Source organism: Pholcus phalangioides, unplaced genomic scaffold, assembly GCF_987345545.1.
Source record: "Pholcus phalangioides strain wild (caught in Gottingen) unplaced genomic scaffold, Ppha-v1.0 ptg000001l_1, whole genome shotgun sequence".
Taxonomy (NCBI): domain Eukaryota; kingdom Metazoa; phylum Arthropoda; class Arachnida; order Araneae; family Pholcidae; genus Pholcus; species Pholcus phalangioides.
The window spans coordinates 26,308,607-26,320,833 of NW_028301594.1; the positions used below are offsets into that span (position 1 = coordinate 26,308,607).

The following is a 12,227-nucleotide window of genomic DNA, read 5'->3' on the forward strand; positions in this document are numbered from 1 at the left end:
TTTATAAGCTATGCAGCCATGTATTGTGAAAATGCTCGTGCAAACCCAAAATCACCATATACATGACATCTCAACCTGCTGTCATATCAAATGGAGAAACAATTAGATGAATACAGGTTTAAAAAAAATTGTGTGAAAGCTTTTAATGTACATGCAAGAAATTATATATCAGATGTTTTTCATTGTGCTGATTAGTATCAACTGATAGAGAAGTTCATAATTGTTCTGTTTAGGGAAAAAGAGCAGGAGGAAGAAAAAATGGCCTACTCCGCAAGTAATATCATTCGATGACAATGAAATGTGCCAAAATTGCTCGAGGTAATTCATCATTTGGCTTAAATTTTTGAAAGCTGTGTTTATTGTGAAAATGTCTTCGCCATACTCCTCTTGCATAAACTCAGATGATATATTTTTGAAGAGGTTAACCATGATGAAAATTTAGTGGTAGAATTTACACTCTTTCAAGATGTGTGAACAAGATTTGGTGAAACACAAAAATTATGTACTCATTTTCTTTAATGAGTATGAGAGTTAATTTTTTGGCTCCTGAAGAGTTATTTTTTAAACTCCCTGCTAAAACCTGTTTCACAAAATGACAACTCTGTTAGACCAGACTGCCTTAATTCAGATGCATAATATCTTTCCTTATAGATCACCTGATCACCACTGCCACTGTAATAGTGCTCCTGCTACATGTTTATCTTCACCAGTGACAACCAATTTTTCTGATCTTCCCTCGGTACAGCTCGAATCAGATTTGGAGAACATTCCGTTCATTGATTCTGCTGCAGGCAGCTCAAAGAAACAAAACATTCCTAGTGCTGTGAATTGTGTTCCTTCACATGATGTTAGCACTTTTCTCAATGCTAGCCATCCAAAAAAGTATTGTTCCAGCGAAAGTATTTTAAATTCAGAATCAGGGAGAATGGGGAATTCTTCTCCTGTTCCAGTTCCTGCCATTGTCAATGGACATCAAGATGACCAACGGAATGGCCTTGATGTTGGTGAAAAACGATCTCAAATGTTGAGCAGCAGTACTTCTTCCACTACATCATTCCCTCCGAATCCTGGTGATCAAAGGTAAATGATCAAATAATAATTTCCTAATTTTTTAATGTGATATATTTAATCTCATGCATGAAGTTGTTTCAGTAAAATCTCAAGATTGGATCTTCAGTTTTGGCCCATCAATGTCATTTTCTCTTCTTATAAGGTGAAAATTCTCATCAGTTTCGGTTTTTTTCCCTTATGAGTGGAAGATTCTTAGTTTTTTAAATTAATTTTTGCCTGTCGATGGTAATCCATGAGGAAAAAAAATGCACCATTGCATTCACTGAAAATTAACTAAAAATTTTCATTGCCATTTCAATCAATTACTTCATTTGCCAATTTAGCATGCTAAAAAATTTATTTTATGTGGATGTCTTCACATGTATAGCCTACTACGTGCTGCAATTTTGTGCTTATTATTTTCAATGGCGCATAATCCTTACATGCTAAATTTCCTGAAAATTTAATAAAATCTTAATAAATAGACAGGATTTTTGTGGTTCATGTTTTTTTTGTTGTTAGTCCCACCAAGAAATTCAGATTGTTCTTTGCAGTATAGCAATAGCTAGCAATTACTATACATCTTTGTTTTATAAATGCATTATCATTATTTTATGTCATTATTATGTGTTATTAAGCTTGGTTCCTACAAGAATCCTTATTGAAATTTACAGTGTATTCATATTGGTTGTTTGATGTGTGAAAAAAGCCATATTATTCATATAAATTGTTGAAAATTTTGATGTTTGTAAATGCTCTATCTCAATTCTAAAACTTTTAGAACTACAATGATGTGGGACCATAATTTAGATCAGAGAAATTAAAAATGTAAGTGTTAAGTATTATGATAATTCACATATCAGCTTTAAAAAAACATGACTTCAAAAGGTGGGTAAAAACCTTTTTCATTAAAGCTGGTTTAATGAAGCAGAGCATGCATTAGCCGTAAAATTTTATAAAATCAGAAACATTTAAGAAAACAAAGTTTTTCTGTTTGATTGTTTAAAAAAAATTGATCCATGTTGATGTTGTTAGTAGTTCCAAAGAACTGATTTTGGATGTCAGAAAAATTATAAAACATGACAAAAATTAACAGTGATGCAAAATAATTAGTACTTTTTTTCTCTCAAGTACAGAATATCACAGAGAAAATAATAATGAATATTTGCATGTGTTTTTACTTCATTCATTGATTCATTTTAGTTTAAACATCCATGCAACTTTGACACCTATTGATGACGCGTCTGTTGGTGAACTGATTCCAGTTGGGCAGAATGAAGATGTAGCATCATCGGGTGATTATTAATTTGAGTTTTTTTTTATCAGCTAGATTCAACCATGTATAAACAGCCAATTTTGTATCATTTCCTTGATTCAGATTAAAAGAAAATTGTTGATACAAATAACAGTCAAACAAAACGATGGCCTTTGGGATGTGGATAGTTAGTTATTGTATATTCTATTCAACCACTAAAAACAGTATTGAAAATAATATGGTAATGATTTCTATTTAGAGCTGAATTTATGAACAGGCAGCACATCAAAATTATTTTTCACAGTGAATTAAATTGATTGAATCCTTTATCTCACTAATTTCAAGCTACTTGTTTTTTCTAGTTAGCTCTATTGCTGTCATGTCAGAATCATGAAAAATTTGAGATTCATCCATTGAAATTTGCATTCAGAAATCTTAAGTGTTTTTCAGACTTTCACTTTTTTTTTATTATTATTGCATAATGAGAAAAAAAATTGCTCTTCAGTGTGTAAGTGTATATGCAGCGTAATTCGTTATTTTTTTTATCAATATACAATTATAAAAAAACTACCATTATTGCTGATGCAAATTTATGTTAGTGAAATCTAAAACAGCTACTCAATGCTATTAGTATTCCATCTGCAGACATTTTTATTTCTGTTACTTTTTGTTTCATAAGGTTGCTTAATTGTTTTAATCAATATAATTTTAATTTCTTATGGGTCTTTCTTTTGAGCAGCAGAAGATTCTGTATCCATTCCAAGTTTTTGTGATGATGTTGATAATGCTGCTGCAGCTCTCGCCATTGCACAACGGGCACCATCTTGGTCACTTTCATCTCTGGCAGTTCATAATAGTAGAAAAGCCAGTGAATGTAGAAGCAGAAGTGACACTCAAACAATGAATGCTGGTATATATCATTCATCATTCTAAGCAATGTTTCTGGAATAGTCAATGTCAAAAAAAAATAGTTTTTACTCTCTACTAAGCATGTTAAGTAGTGTACTTGTTTTATGTAACTAAATTGAAGGTACATTATAAGAGCCATGTAAAAATGTTATCAATTATAATATTTATATTCAATTCATTTATTTATTCATTTATTTTTAAGATGAACTTCGGGAAGCAATTTTAGCAGTTTTACAGAAAAAAGAGGAATCGGAAGAAAAAAATAGGTATGTTAAATTTATTAAAAGTTCAGTTCTACTATTGTTAGAAATTGGAAAAACCTCATAAATAAAGATAACTGTGTGTGTTGGCATGTGTGCAAAAAATAGTGATTTTGGTATTTCTGTACATCAGAATCATCCCAAAATGATGATTAATTTAAAAAATATATGGCATAGTGAAAGTCATATAAAAATAACTTCTATAACGATTAGCTGATATAATGATATTGCTCTTTGGTACCGATTAATTTTTTATAGCTTTAGTATATTCCATCTATAACAACAACACATAACACAATAACTCCATTAGACTGATATGTTTCTACTGTCTCTTTAGTATCATTATACAGACTGTATTTTGTAATGTATGCTCTCTGTATTTTGTGATTAATATAAAAAGTAATAAACTTTAATCTCATACTGAATTTCAGGGTTCTTCGTTCCTTATTGGACAGAGAAATGGAAATGACAGCCGGTTTGAGAGCGGAAATGGAAGATATACAGAAACATAACGCAGACAAATTGGAGAAATCTGAAGCAAAAATTCAGGCAGTTACCAGGTTACTTCTGTTTTGTTATTTCTCTGTGAGCTCAGCCATATCCTTAGAGAAGAGCTCAAATAATCTCTGGGTGGTTTCTAAGTCATGAAGGTGGTCAGAAGTGATTTCTGTCTTTTATAGTTATGATAAAATTAAAATGAGTGCTTAAAATAGCTGAACCAGACTTGACTATTTGAAAGAAATTTATAGATGTCCATTATGAAGGAAATTAAAAATGGGAATGAAAGAAATAGTAATTTCAAAAACTTTCAAGTACTTTCAAAAAAGATTTTAATTTTATTTTACCAAAGCAAAGTTACTTATTCTAAGGAGTTTATGCAGTAGTTTTTTCTGTGAAGTATGCTGATGTCTCCCTCTCTCAATTTCTTTATTCTCCCAGAGAAAATGAACTTCTCAAGCATCAGCTAAGGAAGTACATTACTGCTGTACAGATGTTAAAGCATGACAGTAGCAAGATCAGCGAATGTGAGTAATTTTATTCCTTAGCTTTAAGCTAAAAAGTTACTTGTTTATTATTCTTGTTAGTTTCAAAAGAAATAACATGAAAATTTTGAAAGAAAGGACTTATATTAATGAATACAGTTAAATTTGGTTAATTCAAAGCTGCAGGGGACAGTAAAAAATGTTCAAATTGTCAAAAATTCAAATTATCTAATTCATCAATATAGGTTAACTATACTTTCACAAATAGTCAAAAACTCATAATTATGAAAATGTATTGAATGCTATCACTTACTATGACAATTTCCTTATTATTGCAACTAGTGTTAATGGTTAAGGCCTTATATAGAATGTAAAGGATCACAGAAACTATTTAACAAATAAATTTGCTTTCTTTTAGATTCTCATAAACATTTCACAAAATCTCAAGTTAATTTAAAGAATGAAAGACACAATTTTCAAGCTTCAGGGGCCATTTTTTCCCAACGTGTCCGTAACTTCTGCAAGTAATCGAGACCTCTCTTGCTTTCTTGGAATATTGTTTCAGAATATTATAATTCTATTATAATATTCTGAAAGTCTATTCAGTATGACTTTCTTCCTTAAATAATTCAGTTTATTCAAATCAAATTGTAGACAAACAATAAATTACAGATTTCAGACACAAGTAAGTAAATAATAAATTCAGAAACATCATTAGAATACAAAAAATGAAATTAAAATTATGTTTATAAGTGCTCGAGTAAAAGTTGACTTATTCACTGACATCTGCATACATAAGTAAACTGCAATTTTTCCCTTGTTAGAGTTAAATAAGCACATGAACCTTATTTGGACATGGTGAAAAAAAATATAGCTAAGCTATATTGATATTCCAAAATAAACAAAAAATATTGCTAGAGAGATATGAATCTCCTACACATTTACTAGACAAGTGACTGGGATTTCAGCATTCAAGCTTTTAGACATTCTATCTGTGCAGAGATTACCACTGACACACACAAACTTTTGCATTTTCGGAATAGTGGGATTCGCATCTGCTCTTGGCAGGTGCTAATGAAGTCATCCAAGAACCAGGAGAACTCTTGCTGCTTTTACAAAGACAAAAGCTAACGTGAGGAACTGGTAACAGAAGCATAGTTTCTTACTTTGCACAACAGGAAAGTTCAGATTTTGTTGGTCGTAGTTTTGCCAATGTTGGTTGTCAACTGACAACGGCATAAAGAAAAGGTTAAAGAGAGAAAATAAGTTCACTTCTCACTTTACTTATGTGGCTGGCGGCATTTACCAATATGTTTTTCAACCACTTAGAGGAAGTTGGACACTTTTTAATCTTTTCCTAGGTTGAAACCGTGGTATGTATCGCGTATTGACACAAAAACAATTTTGGTACTTACTGTGTTTTCCATTTCTAGTCTTCAATTACTTTGCATAAGTTTCCGTTACATGCATCTTTATACGAAGGTTTTAACAGAGAGAGAGAGAGAGCTGGCTGATGCAAAGATGAATTTAGGGAAGGAAAAAGATTTGACTGCCCTTGCGGGGTATCAAACCCATGTCCTCTTACTTACCACCAAACCAGAATATGGCTCCCACTCTGTCCCAAAGAGGGATATAAGACATGTCGCTTACCGGATGAGCGGGCTCACTATGCTACAAGGGCAGCGAACCTCAATCTTTCCTTAGAGCTTGTCCATGTACATCGACATTCAGCACGCATGGCCTAGCATGTTCATCCGCTAAGTGAGCGGATGTATTTTCATTTCCCCACAAGAGCAGTTAAAATTTCTTTTTTTTTCCCTGAATTCATCTTTGCATCAGGCAGCTGTTAAAACCTTCATATGAATAGCTGAGTGACATCACACACTCATCAGGATCACTGGATTCAGGATTCACTCATCACACACTTGAATGCATCTTTTTCCCCATGACTATCTTACTTTTTTCCTACTGATATAAGAGCCAGGGGTGCTGATGCCTTATTCGGGAAACAAAATTTCTTACATAAAGCTCAATAAGAGCATTCACATGTCTAAAACCCTTTAGGCACCCGTTGTCTTCAATATTTTAAATATCACACTACACGTAACTTTTTCCCCTTGTGATCTGGTATTTGAGACTCCTGTTGTAATTTTTTTTTAATGTTTTTGAACATGAATAAATTTATCAGTGCTGTACAAAAATGAATTTTTTTTAACTGGATTTTTTCTCTTGATCTATGCAGTAGCAGCAGTTGTAGGGGAGATCCAGCCAGCTATTCCTGAACCAAAGATCTATATTGATCATCAATATGAAGCAAGTGAATATGAAAAAAAACTTGTCCAGGTACTTATATTTGAATATTAATATCCAAGGTGAATATTAATTTTTGTTTTGAAAATAATGGTAAAATATGGGATGCAATTGTAATTGACACGCATTATTTTCTTTATGTTCAAAAACTTCAAATATGTTTAGGTTGCAGAAATGCATGGGGAACTTATGGAGTTCAATGAGCGACTTCACAGGCTGCTATTACAACGTGAGGTTACCATTCGGAGGCTTAGAGAAGAGTTGGTTGATCTAAGAGGACCTGTAAGTTTAAATGTTTTCTGCTTATTAAGTAAATTAATGGGAACTTTTTTAATTCCAAAATTACGTGAGGAAAATTTTTTTTCAAAGATGTACTAGAAGTTCATATTTGTAAAATCTAATATTACAAAAAACTCTCAGACACATTTCTTTGAGGTTTGTGCACAATGTTGTAGGTTCTTAATGTTTTGCCATAAACTGAATCAATCGAATAGTATGCTTTGATCAAATATTTGCAGCAATGCTAAAATACTAAAACTTATCTAGATATTCAATTAATTTTCCTTGCTGTGAAAATTTAAATTAGTACATAAAACCAATGTCTGCTGTTTGTTTGGCGAATATTCCCTACTTTTTCTTCAATACATTTAATACTGTTGCTTATTTTCCACTTTTTCTTTATTTAGTTATCTCTTTCACCTGGTCTGACCTTTTAATTCTTGTGATTTTCTCATAGGATTTTTTGCTTATGTATGATTGATGATTTTTGAATTTCAAATGATATCATATGAGTGATATATCATTATTTTCCCCCATAACTTTAGTTACCCGATGACAATCAGACATCTGATGATGACGTTAGTATCACATCTGATTATGATGCGTAAGTTGATTATCATAGAATAACTTTCATTTTTTTTATGTTTTCTATATTATTTTCTAATTACACAACTTTGTCTGCAAATACATTTCTTAGAAGTATAGCTCAAAACATTCTAACTGTTACTAATTGCAATCCATAAATTATAATCATTTTTCTTCACTAAATTTCAGTTGTTTAAAATGTTTTTGTTTTCCAAATAATTTTTTTAAATTCAAAAATAACAGATCTTGATTATTGAAAGAGATTGAAATGGCTCATTAGAATATATTGTGTGCCATAGATTATGCGTATTTAGTTTTTATTTCAATGGGATAAAATAACATTAAAACAAATATATATGTTTCTTACTGATGGGAAATGCCAAGAATACTTACAAAAGTTTTGCTGCTCAAGGTGAGAGACATTAAATGTATCCTCTTTTTCCCTTTCCTTGCGGGGTAGTATAGGAATATGCGTACAGTCTGAACAATAGGAAAAAGAGTATTTCTTGTTTTTTTCTCATTCTCGACATTGGAGGGGAAACCACCATCACCTGCACGAAATTAGAAAAAGTCTTTTTCCTGGAAAGGATGTGGCATTGTACTAAGGATTTCGTTCTTCCCACTGTGCCAGTTATGATGTAGATCAATGAAATTTATAAAACCACTTAAAGAGTTAAATAAACAAGATTTTGATCTTTCTTTTTTTATTCAATCTAGAATTGAAAAAGTCAGCCTATTTGAATATTTTTTTTCTAATATAGGTCTTCACAGACAACTCCTTTGCGCCCCTTGATCAATGTCTGGATTCCATCCGCATTCCTTACAGGTCGTGCTGCTGATAGTCATCATGTTTATCAGGTAACACAATAATTTCATGAATTATTCCATAACTTTTTTTTTCATGATCACTCCATAGAATAATCATGAATTAGTTTTTAGCTGTAATTTTGAGATTGAATAATCATTGATTTGGCTTATATGTGCACACATTTGGTTTTTATTTTAAGTAGATAAAAATAATATTAAAAACTTAAATCAAATTTGCCATAAAAAATTATTCATGTTTTTTTTGGTTTTTTTTATTCCACCATTAAAACAAAAACAGTCATAAAGCAAAAATGAATTTAAAATTTCGTTTCCACGGGAAGTCGATGGAATTCATGTTTAATATTGATAAAACATATTGGGGGAAAAACTGGTTCTCAATAGGAAGAAAATTCATTGAAACATGAAAATTTTAATCTTTTTTTTTTTAATTGTTGTGTAATATTATTCCTCTCTATTTTTTCAGATATACGTGAGAATAAGGGATGATGAGTGGAATATCTATCGTCGTTATGCTCAATTTTATGCCCTCCACAAGATGCTTAAGAAGAAAGATCCCATTGTCGGCACTTTTGATTTCCCTCCGAAAAAGACTATTGGGAAAAAAGTATTCAAGTTTAAGTGAATCTTTCTTTTTCATGAGTAATGCATTGTGCATTATTGAAATCTTCGTTTCAATACCCCCCCCCCCCCCCCCCCCGCAATCTATAACAATTGATCATACTGATTCTCTCAAACGAGTTTTCAGATATTAAAGCTTTTCAAATTGAAAACAAAAATGTACTAGTGTATTGGCTCTATCTCTCTAAAGCTTTTAGTCAGTCATATTGAAGGCTTTGTAACGTATACATATATTTAACACTGGAAGGGCCAGACTATACGATATGCCTAAAAGGGCTGCTGGCAGTCATTTTAATTGCTGCTTCTTTTCAAATGCAGTATATTTAATCACACCAAATTTCTACAATAAAAAATAACAAGCATTATCCCACATGGCTAATTTGTTGATTTTTAAGAAATTTGCGTTTTCTTATGCATACAGGGTGTCCATAAAATGACTTTCCAATTATAAATATGGAAAATTATTGGCAACTGTGGATAAGATTTAACATGAAAAAAGGTATATAAACATTGCATTTACATAACATTGCTCCATTTTGATGACATACACATTTTTATATGTATGTCACACTCTTTTTTATTCACTTTATTTAGTTGTTCACAATGCTATGAATAACATATTCTATTATGGCACTGTAAATTTGCACTATCAAGGATAAACTAGGGCACTATTAAAATTTCATACTACAAATTAACTTATAAAGAACACACAATTTTAAAAAAATACATCTTTGTCTTTCTTTTTTGTCAGTATTATCTGTTTCGGACCAATCACTTCCGGAATTAATACTTTCTCTTTCGGATAAATATAGTAGAAAATCATGATTTTCATTGTCGAATTTGCATCATAAGTTTCCTCAGGCTCAGATTTATTGTCTGAAATATCATTCAGCACTAATAAAATTAGACTATTTTGTTGTAATAAATCCTTTTTTAAGAGCCATTTCTATGGACTAGGAGTGAACCTCTGTTTCTTAGGAAGCTTTCAAAGCTAGAAGCTTTCAGTTCGTGAGTAATTCCAGGATAAAGTGACTTTCCTATGCACCCTGTAAAAATATGTTGTAGAAAATTTCATGATAAATACTTTTTTACAAGCTCAAGCATATTTAAATAATATATATATAATTGATTGTTTGTGTGTGCATGTGCATGCGTGCATATGTTCTCTATACAAATGTACAATTTTAGATCGATCATCGCCAAATTTTGCAGATATACCAAAGACTTGAACAATAGGCTACTTTAAAATTTCATCAGAGCAAAGCAAATGCCCCAAATGGGCAAAAAACTGGAGGCCAGTGATGCTTAACTGAATCGTCAGGTCCCGTATGGCCGATCCATCGTTTAGGAATGCGACTGGTACCCCTGTGGTGTTAAACGTCCGAGAAGGCATCTCCACGCAAGATGGATTGAGGAGATCAGAAAAGTGACTGGAGTCAACTGGATGGCTAAAGCATCAGACAGAGCAAAATGGAAAAATTTAGAGACCTTCATCCAGCAGTGGACTGAAAATGGTTGTTGTTGATGATGATGGTGATGAGTTATGATTTTTTAAATTGAATGATTCTTTTTGAAACACCCTGTATATTAATTTCTACATTTCTTTAAATCCAGATTTGTTTCTTTCATGAGTTGCGCAGAAAGGCTCCATATTGGTTAACTTAGACACTGTTTGTATGTCCCTCAAAGAAAGAGGGAGTTATCATGTGATTCAAAAAGCCTCATTGAAGGAAACCCTGGCAGCGCCGGGTATTATACCTAGTTAGTTCATAAGATTGAACGATTTTAAATGGGAACGGTATTCAAGGAAAGGGCATATTGTCCATGACTAGAGGACTGGTTCATAAAAACATGACCGACTGAATATTGAATAAAGGTACTAAGGCCCTTTCTGCATTCACCAATTCATTCATGAAATTGCGAAGAATTTGATTTCTGTATTTGGTTATTAAATGTTTGCAAACTTTATGGATAAAAGTTTTATGTCAGCAATACTTAATTATCAGTTACTAATTGTCAGAAACATAAATTAATGTGCACTATATTAGCTGTCATGTTAGCTCTGTCTCCTAAAACATTATTCTATTTTTTATGTATTCTTGATGTGTGCATGGTGATTTATATTTCCTCGTAGTAATTTATATTTATTCACTTCTTCAGATTTCGCTATGAAAATGAAATTAATTTTCTCCCAAGACTGCATGGTTTTTTTAGTTTCGTTTCATTTGAAGAGATTTTTTTTTTTTTTTTTTTTTTTTTTTGCTGATTACCCAGGATGCCAAAGTTGTTGAACAAAGGAGACGGAGATTGCAGCATTACCTTCGTTGTGTTCTAAACTGGTTGCTACAGAACAATGCTGAACTTGGAAATGCACCAGATAAAGAGACATTTATTTCTCACATGCCATTCTTTGGGTTAGTTTATTTCTAATTTTTGAGAAGTTTTTATTTTAGTAATGTCATATTTTTAAAATTACCAGATTCTCTTTAATTCTGTTTTCTTTTATTTGTTGTTTTCTTTTTTCCAATGTTTTCTTTTTGTGCATTTCATGACGGCTTCGCATACCAGTCACCAGGTTTTCATCCTAGAGGTTTTAGTATGTTTATCAACTGTAGTAGGTTTTTTGTGGTTTCTCACAAATGCATTTAAAACAGGGTCCATCAATATATAGTGAAATTCCAACACAACGATACTCTGCAGACCAAGAAAAATATCATTGTAATGGAATTGTATCATTGTATCAAGGGACAGCATTATCATCACATTCCAAAACATTTATGCTAAATCTTATCTAAATCAGCATTGTTAATACCATCAGAAAATGGATTTATAAGAATTTATTTCCCACAAAAATGATAATCGATTAGTTGATTAATAAAATTTGATTCTATATTTTGCCTCATTATACTTTGATGTATTGCACAGAAAGTAGCAACACAGACATTCATTAACACTTTTGGTCATCAGGTGCAACAAATATTGTTATTAGACTTTCTCAGTAAAATAGAAGCAGGTGACGAGTTCAAAAATATACTGAAGTTAATTTCAAGCGAGATATTCAAGAACACCATTTTAGCAATTTCACAATCTCGTGGAAAAATATTGGTACTATTTATACCCTTTCTCAGATCCTGCATGCACAAATATGGT

General features: G+C 31.8%; 1 protein-coding gene across 1 annotated transcript in view; it reads left to right on the plus strand.

The window, feature by feature from the left end:
• The window catches only part of LOC149090211 (sorting nexin-29-like), a 30,020-nt gene that overhangs the window by 14,501 nt on the left and 3,292 nt on the right, over nucleotides 1-12,227 (plus strand). Inside the window, exons 9-21 of the mRNA XM_089232805.1 lie at nucleotides 234-318; nucleotides 652-1,080; nucleotides 2,254-2,345; nucleotides 3,045-3,215; nucleotides 3,417-3,480; nucleotides 3,906-4,034; nucleotides 4,414-4,499; nucleotides 6,700-6,800; nucleotides 6,933-7,049; nucleotides 7,592-7,650; nucleotides 8,393-8,489; nucleotides 8,923-9,063; nucleotides 11,352-11,491. Coding sequence (XP_089088931.1) covers nucleotides 234-318; nucleotides 652-1,080; nucleotides 2,254-2,345; nucleotides 3,045-3,215; nucleotides 3,417-3,480; nucleotides 3,906-4,034; nucleotides 4,414-4,499; nucleotides 6,700-6,800; nucleotides 6,933-7,049; nucleotides 7,592-7,650; nucleotides 8,393-8,489; nucleotides 8,923-9,063; nucleotides 11,352-11,491 — 1,711 coding nt within the window. The remainder of the gene's footprint in view (nucleotides 1-233; nucleotides 319-651; nucleotides 1,081-2,253; nucleotides 2,346-3,044; nucleotides 3,216-3,416; nucleotides 3,481-3,905; nucleotides 4,035-4,413; nucleotides 4,500-6,699; nucleotides 6,801-6,932; nucleotides 7,050-7,591; nucleotides 7,651-8,392; nucleotides 8,490-8,922; nucleotides 9,064-11,351; nucleotides 11,492-12,227) is intronic.